The sequence below is a fragment of the Sus scrofa genome, chromosome 1, assembly GCF_054392235.1.
Source record: "Sus scrofa isolate SSC_HxYL_T2T_F1_AM1 chromosome 1, Sscrofa_HxYL_maternal_Yorkshire_Landrace_v2.0, whole genome shotgun sequence".
Lineage (NCBI taxonomy): Eukaryota > Metazoa > Chordata > Mammalia > Artiodactyla > Suidae > Sus > Sus scrofa.
Window position 1 is genome coordinate 280,522,325 of NC_139383.1, and position 12,299 is coordinate 280,534,623.

The 12,299-nt window shown below is 54.0% G+C and overlaps 1 protein-coding gene across 14 annotated transcripts in view; it reads left to right on the forward strand.

The window, feature by feature from the left end:
- MVB12B (multivesicular body subunit 12B) overlaps positions 1 to 12,299 on the forward strand; it is a 492,693-nt gene that overhangs the window by 469,533 nt on the left and 10,861 nt on the right. The window contains exon 10 of one of the 14 annotated variants that reach the window (XM_084996568.1): positions 58 to 5,026. The exons of the other annotated variants lie outside the window; for them this stretch is intronic. Coding sequence (XP_084852694.1) covers positions 58 to 96 — 39 coding nt within the window. The 3' untranslated portion in view covers positions 97 to 5,026. Of the gene's footprint in view, positions 1 to 57; positions 5,027 to 12,299 lie in introns of those variants that run through there. 14 annotated transcript variants of the gene reach the window in all.

The following is a 12,299-nucleotide window of genomic DNA, read 5'->3' on the forward strand; positions in this document are numbered from 1 at the left end:
GGCAGAGGTGGGCACAGACTTGGCTTTTCCTCCTTCTGTTTTATTATTTGCCACCAGGCGGGTTTGGGAAAATGTCCGAGCTGCTTCATGACTTAGAGACAGGATCAGGACACATTCTGCTGCGCTTGATAAGGCAAACCCCACTGGCAGCCTGGCTCGAAAGAGTTTGGATGTTTTCCTAATAAAAAAGAAAGAAATCCAAGATTGGAGTGCATGTGACAACTCGGAAGAAAGAGAGTTGAAATAATGGAATCAAACTGGAGGTCAGATCGGCAGTGTTTTCCCCGCTTTCATAAGACAGCGTTAGCGTGTGTGTCGTCTTTTATGTATAGACGGTTGTTAAGCCGTCACATGCTTGCAGCCAGCTCTCCTCTGAGAGGCACATTTGTCTCAAAGATGGAAATGGTAGAACCATTTCAATATTCTCAGTTCCTCTGGGTTTTCTCCTGTATACCCAGCCAGCAGAAGCCGGTTGCATTATTGAAAGATGGCTGAAATCAAGCAAAATTGAATCAATGTAGTACAACAAATTTCTAGACCTGTCATAGCAAAAACAAGACAAAAAAGTCCCCCTTTGTCTTTGACTTTTCAGTAAATCATGAAAACCAACCTGACTGTCATCTGTAGATTTGGGGGAGTGAGTAAACTGAGGGGGAAAAGTCTGGGCACCACCTCAGACATGTGCATGTGCACGGAGTTCGCATCAGCCCTGCTCAGAAGGAAGGTGGCCGGGACGGCTCGTGGCCGCCCTGCTCCCGGACCGCCTTCGCGTGGGGCTCCCGGGTGGGGAGGCACCAGCGAGTGTGCAGGGAAGGCCTTGGCAGGGCCTGCTCCGGCTGCGGGCAGTGAAGCGGGGGCACGACCTGTGACCTTTCAGGATGAACATGGTCACGTGGACTTGAGGGGTGGGTCACCCCCCCTCCCCCGCTTAAAGCTGGGGTTACAGTGGAACCTATCCTGTGACTACGAAATGGACAGATGAGCACAGAGCCGCAGACGGCAAGCACCCATGGCTGTGGCGGTGGTGTGAGTGCCAGAGACAGGGCAGCCGTGAGAGAGTCACCCCTTCTCACCTCCCACCCTCCCAGGCTGAAACCGTCCATAGCCCTGTTTATTAAGCACCTGCTACGCGCTCGGCTCTGGGCCTGGGCTTGACATCAGCTTCATCATTGCTGATTCTCACCCCACGCTGACCAGGGGGCATCGTTCCTCCCCATTTGGTGGGGCAGGGATTGAGGCTGAGACGTGAAGAAATTTGCCCAAGATCGCGACCCGGCGTGTTGTACCCCACATGCCCTCCGGTAGCTCCCTGCCCCCAGGCGCTGGTCTGAACACCAGTACCGGGAGGCCCCTCGACCTGAGTTCTGACCCCCACTGGGCCTTCATGACATAGGAGAGAGCCCCTGTGTAGAGCCACCTTCAATTCTCTTAATTCTCTTCCCCACTGAAGGGCTGAAAATGTGTCTGGTTGAAATACGTCGCCTTGGTGTCAGGCGCTCTGCGCAGAGCCTCAGCTCTTCCTCTTAACCTCTCTGTGCCTCAGTGTCCTCCTCTGTAAAGTCAAAGCAGTCATTAAAACATCCCGTAGCATTGATGGTTGGACTGAGACAGTCACGGGAACGGCTTAGAACAGCACCTGCCAGGCAGGGCTACTGCTGGCCCGTTATCACGGCTGCTGTCATGGCCATGGTCATGGTTCCCACTGTTCTGGTCCACGGGAAGCAGAGCCAGTGTCAGCCTGTCCCACTGCAGCCTGAGCGCTGCCCTCTCGCGGGTGGTGACCAAGCCTGGCTGGCTTCCATGTTTTCAGTGATGGGTTAAAAACACATGTCTGGGAGTTCCCGTCTTGGCGCAGTGGTTAACGAATCCAACTAGGAACCATGAGGTTGTGGGTTCAGTCCCTGGCCTTGCTCAGTGGGTTAAGGATCCAGCATTGCTGTGAGCTGTGGTGTAGGACAGTGGTTACAGCTCCTATTCGACCCCTAGCCTGGGAACCTCCACATGCCACAGGAGCGGCCCTAGAAAAGGCAAAAAGCCAAAAAAACAACACACATCTGTGTTCTCTGTTGAAAAAAATTAGGGAAACCAAGGGCGAGGGTTGGGGGGGGGGGGTTGTTAGAAACGAGGAGACAGTTGCAACCATCACAAGTATCCCCGCCGTGGGCGATGCCGTGGAGTGTTTTGCTTCCGCTGAGGATTTGGAAGTCGCCTTACCCCAGCCACCCGCGTGCGTGCAGCGCTGATTAGGACGTTGACATCCACACACTTGGGTGAACGGGCTCCTTCTTGGGCAGCAACGTCAGGGAATTTTCTTCAGAGCTAAACTGGAACCTGTTCCTTTTAGCCACTCAACTGGAGGCTGAGGAGAAGCTGTGCCCGCGCCCCCGGCCCCACACTCGGGCTCCGCTGGCTTGGCCCTGAGCAGCTCGAGGTCCCCTTGGTCGGGATGGTTGTGCCCCTGCCCATTCCCAGCCAGTCTGCCTCCCTTGGGGCAGGGGGCATGTGCTTGGGGAGCGGCCTGGAGGCAGGGGGCGCCCGGCTGGGGGATCGGTTTCACTCATGTTTACACAGTCAAGCCAGGCTCCCTCCCCCAGGAAGGCAGGAGCCCGCATTTGGGTTCAGGGCTGACCGTGACCAGCACTGGCCCCCTTGCCCAGGCAGTGGGGAGAGCCCAGCGTCTGTCGGTGCTGCTTGGTGCTGGGCAGGCACTCCCCTCCCTTGTCCCTCCCGGCCCTCCAGGGGGTGTTGTCAGCCCCCGCTTAGGGCAGACACCTGGGCTCGGGCGGGCCGCTGGCAGAAAAGGAAGTAGAAGTTTGCAGCCCTGAAGGCGACACACTGCCCCCATCCGGGACCAGCATGGGTTTGCCCTCCTGCCAACTTCAACTGTACTTCCCTGCCCTGCCTGAGGGATGCTTCTGCATTTAAGCCTTGGCCCTGTCACTGCCGTTTGGCCTCGGAGACAGGTCACCCCACAATCTAGCCCCATCACCCTCTCAGCCTTGAGCTTGGTGATAAGGGACCAGAGGAGACACCAGCCAGCCTGGGAGCACTGTTCCAGGTGCCCCCCAGCACAGCAGGGACCCACCATGGACCCCAGGCTGCCACGCCCAAGAGATGTAGAGAGATGAGGTGTCACCCCAGTGGGTGGCAGTGCACCTCCAGCCCCCCCCTCCGCCCCCCGCAATCTATTGCATTCAAGGGAGAGCGTGACGCTCAGCCCCGCCGGCAGGGAGGTGGTGTGGACCCGAGCACCTCCATGCGGGTGTGTAGACGGCGGTGTCTGCAGGGACATTGGCGGACGGTGTGGACGGCGGCAGCAACGTGGTGTAGTAGAGGGGACCCGGATTTCGAGTCCAGTCCCCCAGGGCAGCATGTCAAGTCTGCCACCTAGGTTGGACCCTGGGTCAAGTCCCCCGGCTTCCCCCTCCCCAGGTTGGAGGGCAGGCCCTGAGGACCCCACCCTGGCTGGAGCACTGGTCCAGCAGCCGTGCTGTCGCCCTCCGGGGGCGGGTAGCAGTTGTGGTATGTGCAGCGCCTGGGAACATTTCATGAAAGACCCCCAAGGAGGGCAAGATTGTGGGGGGCAGGGAGTCTTTAAATGCCCCCCAGGTGGTGTGGGCTGTCGTGAACAAAGCCGAGGTTAAACAGATTTCTACTTTGAAAGCTGTCACTCCCCTGGTTCCCGCTGGTGGCCGCAGCCTCCTTCCTTCCTGGCCCCCGTCCTGCAGCAGCCATGTCCCTGCCATCCATGTCCACCCACCACTCAGAGCAGGGGCTTTGCCGTGTCAGTGCCCCAAGGCAAAATGTGAGTTTTTGCTCATCTCTTCTCAGCACGGGAGGTGACCAGGGAGCTGTGGGCAGCAAAGCCGGGGGGGGGGGGGGGATGTTTCCTGGCCCTGACCTGCCCGCCTCACCCTGGGCAGCAGCCGTGTGGTGGCTGTGCGGGAGGGTGATGGAAGCCCCGGAGGACTGGGTCCAGCAAGGCCCTTATTGTCCTCCCCGTCGCCCAAACAAAAGCTTCTCTCTGTTTGAGAGTCAGGGAAAGTGTAATTTCACAGCCGACCCCTGTGATGAAGCATCTTCTCTCGGAGTGAGAAGATGGGCATATAAATATCCCCCGTCTCTGCCGCTCTTTATTTCCCTTGTAAGCAGTCGCCCCATTTCTCCATCTGATGGATGCCCCATCGCAGCCGGGGTGGGAGCTCCCCAGCTCCTCAGTTCGGGCAGCAGCTTCGAAAATAATTCCCGTGTCTCAGGCACCTCTCCCGTTTATCCCCTGTCCCTGCCCAGGACCCCACCCTCCCCCGAGGCCCACCCACCCTCACAGACCGCTCTCCCCTTGTCTCATGAATGGTGGCCAGGAGACAGGGCCTCCTGTGGATTCCCTGCTGCATGCACAGCCCTGCAAGCCTCTCAGGACCAGGCGCCAACGGCAATCCAGCCCTTTCCCCACTGCCGCCGCCTCCCGTGGAAAACCACAGAGCTCACCCTCCCTTCCGGGGGCACCACAACTCAAAAACGTGGCCACGGGGGTGTCGTCAGCCCACCGCACCTCCTGGTAGAGCAGAGAGCCTCCATTTTCACTCGACTTTAAGGCTGCAAGACAGGGAGAGTCTAATTAGTAAAGGGACGATCTAATATTAATCACTCCCTGAAAATTGACAAGGGAGGCAGTCCATTTAACCACTTAATTGCTACAGGTTTTTATGGGCTGCTGTTTGCAGATGTATTTAATGAAGAAGTTATAAATCTAAAGGAGCTTAAAATTTTAATTTTATACCTAAATATTTTCCTTGTTCTCATGTTTGTAGTCAATCCTCAAGAGTGTAGTCACGTGGAATGTTCTTTAAATGAACATATTTGCTAACTGGCGTGATTTCAGTTTTTAAAACATTGGTTCCAGCAATTAGGCATTTTTTTCAGTTCCCAAATGACTAGAGAAATTCGTCTTGATTATAATTGCTCTTAGCCACGCATATCTAATTTGTGTCTTTTTAAGTGTTAATTAGTAAACAGTTTGAGCTGACATCTTTATGTGTTTGTGTGTTGAAAAATGGGGCTTATTGCTTATTTAGCTTGGGGCTGATTCCACTAGCGTTTACGTCACGGCATTGAGGTGAAATTAATGGAAACACATTTGGCATCGCGAGGTAAAAAGAATTTTTGAATCCAACTTGTGGTCATGCACTTTGCAGGGGATTCTGCAGGCCCTTCCAGAATGTGAGATTAGATTTGGGACCTGCATAAGCGGGAAGAAAGTGAGGCAGAAGAGTTTTGAGTCAGTAATGAAATGGCAGCGTCCCAATTTTATAAAAGCAAAATGTTCATATCCCAGCACAATTGTTCATTCTTTCGACTTTTGGGAAAGCTTTCATTGTGCTTTAATGTTAAAAGCATTTTGTGGAGGGAGATGTTGCAAAATCTGTGATCCCCTTGCACCATCTAGTGGTCAGGCCATAAACTGCAGCAGGAAATAAGGCAGCGTCTCTGTGAGATTGAACATTTCATCACCCAGCATCCTCATTTTTTTTTTTTCTCTTTTCAGTCAGGAAGCTGATATGTTTTAGGAAAGAAATTTGCCTGCTTCATTTATAAATTTATTAACAACAGTTAATTGATTAGAAGTTCACGTGGTCTGCTCCCCTTTTTTATATTGCTCAATGACAGAGCTACTCCCAAATTCTCCTGGAGCTTTCACACTAAGGTGAGAAAATCCCAGCCAGAAACAAAGAAACCCAATGAACTAGTTTAATGGAAGGCTTCTTCTGAAAGGTGGGAAGCAGCTTGGGGACCTCCGCTCCAGGGGCTTTTCAGGAACCTGACCGCAGCTTGGGAACTACTGTTTGGTGCCACAGATAAGATTAGTTCTCTTCCCATAAATTGTGGCAGATGTCGTGGGCAGTTCATCATCCTAAGCAGCTACCCTGCCAATCAGAATCGATTTAGTGTTTTGCACATGTGTTTTAAGATGCAGATATTACAGAAACGTGGAAGAGACGAGAGGCTCCCGTGATCCCCCCGCTCCCCCGACCCCGGGAGACACCCACACACATACAAACAAGCATCACCGAGCTTCAACACCGGACAGAATACTCTGTGTCCCGCTTTCGCCCAGACCAGTATATCTTGCACAGCCTCCCTCGTCATTTCACGCAGGTCTACCTCGTTCTTTTTAATGACTACATGTGCTTCCCTTTTATGATCAGGGCATAATTTATTCCAAAATCCACTGTGGATTGACTTTTGAGTTGTTTCCAATTACTCACAATCACACCACTGCAGTATATTTCCTCGTCTTTGCTCCCCTGGGTCTGTCTCCAGAGGAATGCATGATGGTCCCATTCTGTCTCAAAAGAGCAAAAGCCCATTCAAACCGCCCGCACCCCCCGCCTGTGGTGTGGCAGGGGTACCTGTCTCCACCACCTCACTATCGCTAAGCATCTCTGGCATTTAAAGGTGGACATCTTTTCACATGTTCCTTGGCCATTTGTATTTCTTGCGCGAATCTCTTCTGTTTGTGGCCTTGGCCCATTTTTTTCTATGAGCTTAACTTTTTTCATTCATTTTTGAATTCTTTATAACAGCCTTCTTTCTGTCATGTGTGTGTACACACACACACACACTTTAACCAATGGCTTTTCACCTTCTTAGTGATATGTTCTGCCATACGGTCATTGGTAATTTTTCATGGGCAATTTTGGCTTTGTTTCCATGTTTTATTTGGGGCTTCATGTCATACTTAGAAGATGACAAAAATGCTCACCCCTATTTTCTCATCCCCTTTTGTATTTTAATATATTAAAATATTAAATACTTTTCAACTGCCTAATCCGTCTGAAATTTACTCAGAGCTTAAGAACCAGAACCAGCTTTAGTTTGTCCTAAGTGTTTGCCAGTTTTCTTAACACTGTTGACTTCTCCAGTGAGTTTTAAGTGCTGTCTTTATCATACTGTTCTATCTGTAAGTGGATCGGTGGACGTTTTTCTTGTTCAGTGCTTTTTTTTCACATGGTGGCCACACTGCTTTGAATCCGATTGCTTTATGATAAACTTTTTTTTTTTTCCCTCTTTTTAGGGCCACACCCGTGGCATATGGAGGTTCCCAGGCTAGGGGTGGAATCGGAGCCGTAGCCTCCGGCCTCCACCACAGCCACAGCCACAGCAACACCAGATCCAAGCCGCTTCTGCAACCTACACCACAGCTCACGGCAATGCCGGATCCTTAACCCGCTGTGCGAGGCCAGGGATCAAACCTGCAACCTCATGGTTCCTGGTCGGATTGCTTTCCGCCGCGCCACGGCGGGAACTCCAACTTTATGCTGAGCTTTGGTCTGTGATAAAGTTAGCGCGCCCGTCTCCCCGCCCCCACATTTTCCTAATTATAATCACATGATTATTCTTCCAGCTGAACTTTTGCATCTTTTCGGGGGCAGGGGAGAAACACCATTCTAGATGTTCCTTGTAACTGCCCTGGGCTTAGAGGCTAGTGGAGGATGGGTGAGCCTTTTCGGAGAAAAGTCTGCCCCCAGGCTCAGCCGAGCAGGGCGCTGGGCAGCAGCAGAGGCCCAGCCGAGGGGAAGGCCGTTCTCTGGAGAGCCTGCCCACTGCTTTTGAGGTTCTTCTCGGCGTTGGGTGTCTCTGCGGCTCTTGCGAATAGATCTTCTCTTCCATTTTGTCTTCTGTCACTTTTATTTCAAGAAGCCGTGGACCTTGGCATTTACCTTTGGGGGCTGGCTCTCTCACGGACTCCTTGCATTGTTTCTGATGGTTCTTCAGCTGTTCTTCTTCGGTTTCCCAGGCCGGTGGCTCTGTTGTCTGCAAACGCTGAAGCTACCTTCTCCTGCACCCCATCCTGTGCCCCCACCTGGCATCGCGGCACCGTCGGGTCACCGCTCCTTGTCTGAGCGGAAGTTTCTAATTTCAGTACTAACCCGTAATGCTGCATTTTGGCCTGCTATATATAGACATACCTTTTTTTTTTTTTATCATGTTAAAAAATTAGCCATCAATTCCTATTTTCCTAAATGTTTTTATCAGGATTAGATGGTGGCTTTTGATAAATGTCTTTTAATCATCCATTGAGATAATCATTTTTTCTTCTCCGCGGGCATATTAATATGGTCGATTATATTAATAGAGTGCCTAATTCTGCGTCTCAGGGTCCCCCTCCCCCCACCACCCTCTTTCCCGCTTTGGTTCTGTTGGCCACGCGTTGTCAGCCAAGTAGCCGCCGCCCAGATTGCTCCGCAGTGGCCCAGGGCATTCGTCACGTCAATGGGAGGGCCAGGCTGAGCCCCTGGAAGGAAGGTGGAGCAGAGGGGTGACCGGCAGACACATTACCTGCCCGGGTACCATCGTAAGGTGTATCTGCACCTGGCTCGTGCAAAATCAGGGTCAAGATGAATGTTCGGTCCTTTGAGAATCCATCAGAAAAGGATTTTTCTGTCCTTTTATTATGGTTTGGGGAACTCTCACCCCCGCTCCCGAGTTTTCAAGTAATACCCCCAGAATTAGAAGTTTACCTGCCGTGTAGGTGAAAAGTGAGCATGAAGCCTGGGGCGGGCACCTTCCCAGCGTGACCCCGTAGCTTCTCCTTTTCCCTCAGATCGGTGCCAGAAAGCAGTGTTGTCTCAGACATTTTCCACAATTAACCCAGGAGGCAGAAAATACAAATGCCCAGAGGGACAGTCCCCGGGGCTGTTTGCAGACACAGAAACAGCCTTCCTTCAGAGGCAAGGGCATCCATCTGTGCCCGGCCCCACCCAGAGCCCCCACACAGGAGTCACCAGCTGGACCCCCAAGGTGTGCACTGGGCCTGCCGGCCCCGCCGTTAGGGAGCAGCCAGGAAAAGCAGAACTCATTTTGTGTTTTTCTTAAGCACGCAGCAATCCTCAGTTTCCCCGCAAAGTGTGTTTCCCACCTTTTTCCTTAAAATGTGTGACCTTCTCGGTCTGTCTTTCATTTTCCTGGGTTACAGGAAATGTCCCGCTTTCTTGCTTACTTCATCCCCATTAGCCCCACACATGTAGCCAAGATAGAGCCCAGTGATAAAATGGCAGTTGACACTCGGGGCAGTTCATAGGGAGGGGTGGGGACTGCGGCAAACTGGAAAGCACGTGTCTCTCTAAAGCAAGCATCCTCCGTTCACCTGTGTGAGGCTAATGGTTGCTGTGCAAGAATGAAGGTCCAGAATCGCCATAAACCCCCCCTTTTTTTTTTTTACAAAATCTGGAAAATATTGGTGTTTTATGCAGAGCCTCAACTTCTCTGTGTTTATAACTATTTATAAACACCACACGTGTGTATTTCCATGCACACGTGTCTGTGCATGGAAATACACACACAGGAGTTCCCATCATGGCTCAGCGGTTAACAAACCCAGCTAGCATCCATGAGGATGTGGGTTTGATCCCTGGCCTCGCTCAGTGGGTTAAGGATCTGAGCGTTGCCATGTGGTTAGGTCACAGACACAGCTCAGATTCCGTGTGGCTGTGGCTGTGATGTAGGCCGGCAGCTACAGTCCCGAATGGACTCCCAGCCTGGGAACCTCCATATGCTGCGGGTGCGGCGCTAAAAACCAAAAAGACAAAAAAAAAAAAAAACCCACAAATCACAAAATTCTGGTTGCACCATTCACAGGAGTGATGTGGACAAGCCCTGGGATCAGCCCTTTTCCTCCGTGAATTAAATCCCACGAGATAGGGGCCATCACACCATCATGCTTGGAAGGCTGTGGGAATTCGGAAGACCCATGGCTGCTTTCACAAAGGACAGAAACCCAGAGTGACCTCCCCCCGCCTGGGAACTGAGTCCCTAGGCTAGCTGTCTTCTGTCCTTTACCCGTTTACCTGTCTGCCCATCCACCCCTGTCCTGTACCCTCCATCCATCCATCATTCATTCATTCATTTATTCTGGGCCACAACCTCTACCAGGCTCTGGGGCCACAGCTATGGCCAAGACCCCATCCCGACCTCGCGCTTTAGGGGGATGGAAAGTGGTGTGAGGCCCTGGAGGTTACTGGTTAATCCCCCAGGGGGTAGGGGGCGCAGAATATCCCAGAGGGAGCAGCACCCAGTAAGGTGCAAAGGTGCCTTGGCCAGAAGAGGGAGGGGAGCTTGGAGAAGCCGTGTGTGGGAAGGGTCTGTGCAGAGATCCGCTGGAGGAGACTGGGGCTTCACGGGGTGAAGGCCTGAGTCACTTCACGCTCCCTGATGCCCCGTCAGATCCTAGGTGGAGGTGCTTCTGAACCCATGATGTCCATGGAGGCTCTCCCGGCACGGAACCCGGGAGGCAGGCCGGGTGGGGTGCCACGGGGTGTTGCCGTCCACTCCCGGGAGTCCCAGGCTCAGGGCAGGAGCAGAGAGGGAGAGAGGGGTGCTGGTGAGGGTGATGGAAGGGAGCTGGTGGCACAAGGGCTGCATGGGCATGGTCACTCATTCATTGGGCATCCCTGCCGGGCGCTGTGCCCATACAGACGTGGTCCCTGCTCCTGGAGCAGGTGGGTCTCAGAGGGGCTCAGGGCTGCTGACTCCAGGGTTGCTGCACTCGGGTTAGGGCTGTGGAGCCCAATGGGGAAGTCGGGGGAAAACAGCGGCTGCCTGAAAGGCTCGCAGGTGCAGCTCCGACCCCTCCATGGGCTCGTGGGACCCGCCTGTGTCCCCACCCTGTGGCCTCGGTCAGGCCCCTCCCTTCTCTGAGCCCCGTTTCCTAACCTGTCATGGGAAGGGCAATGGTATCAGCCTCAGAGGGTGTGAAGACTCTGGCCCTGCATCCTGACTTGGGACCCGGCAGCCCCTGCCCCTCCTGCCCCCTTATAGTGACACAGGGCTTGTGGGCAGTGATGCGGGAACTCTACCTCCAGGCCCAGCTGTGGGCTCTCAGCAAGTGAGGGGGAACCTCGAATCTCCCAGCTCTGGGGGCTGGTCCTGGCTTCCCACATTCCCTTGAGCCCCAGGCTGCAGGCGACAGCCCTGCTCCGGGTCCCCTGAGCCCCGGGCTGCACGTGACAGCCCTGCCGTGGGTAGAGCCCTGCTGTGGGCTTGTTGCCCTGGGCCTCCCCTTTTGCCAGTTTTGCGGGGGTCTCTGTGGAACATAATCCAGGTTCAAAATGAGCACCCCCCACGGGAAGAGAGGAGACAGCGCCGAGCCTCCCCGCCTCGGGCCCGCCCCTTCCCCTCTGGTGCTCCGTGGCCTTTTCCTAGCTCTCCCAGCACACAGGGACCGGGCCCCGCGGGGCCTCTCAGGGCCTGCTCCTCGCAGTGGCCCCTGCCCCTTGGCTCCCCTGGAGGCAGATGGGAGGACATGGAGCCCTCGAGGGAGGGGAGGGAGCTGCCCACAGCTGACGTTTCCAGAGGCCTGAACCCGGGACACAGAGCAGAGCGGGGTCAGAGCCTGGGCCCCTGGCCAGGACAGGTGCCAGGAGCCGCTTGGGAGAGGCAGGCGGTGGGGAGGGCAGGGCCACTCTCCGAACCTCACCCACCTCGCGTCTGCCCCGGGGACCCAACTGTCGCGCCAGCCCTGAGCCAGACCCTCCTCGGCTGGGACCTTTGCTCCTTTACTTCCCTGACACCTGTCCTCCGAGGCCGGCCTGGGCTCCCTTAGGCCTGCCCTTGCCGCATCCTTCCAGGCCCTCAGCTTTCCCATCCCCAAATTCAGGTTTTGTTGAAAATGATCCCTTACAGCCTTTCTCATCTGCAGCCCCCTCAGTGAACGGATCATTATGAGACCCCAGGAGGGAAGGGGATATGCTGGCCTTTTTTCTTCCTGTTTTATTTAGTAAAAGTTTTCAGGTGGTGGTTCTCTTCTTGCTTAACCATTAAAATCATTTGGGTGCTTTAAAAAACCACTGATGCCTGGAGTTCCCGTCGTGGCGCAGTGGTTAACGAATCCGACTAGGAACCATGAGGTTGCGGGTTCGGTCCCTGCCCTTGCTCAGTGGGTTAACGATCCGGCGTTGCTGTGAACTGTGGTGTAGGTTGCAGACGCGGCTCGGACCCCGTGTTGCTGTGGCTCTGGTGTAGGCCGGTGGCTACAGCTCCGATTGGACCCCTAGCCTGGGAACCTCCGTATGCCGCGGGAGCGGCCCAAGAAATGGCAAAAAGACAAAAAAAAAAAAAAAAAAAAAAAAACCACTGATGCCTGCCCCGCCATGCCAGTCAAACTAGAAGTGCCCCTACCCCGGGCAGGGCCCAGGCAGCCCTGGCTTTGGGGGAAACCCTTGTTTCTGAGGCACACAGGGGGCTGGCTTTTCACCCTCAAGGTGCTTTCACACGAATTGTCTAAGGTGATTCTCACAACA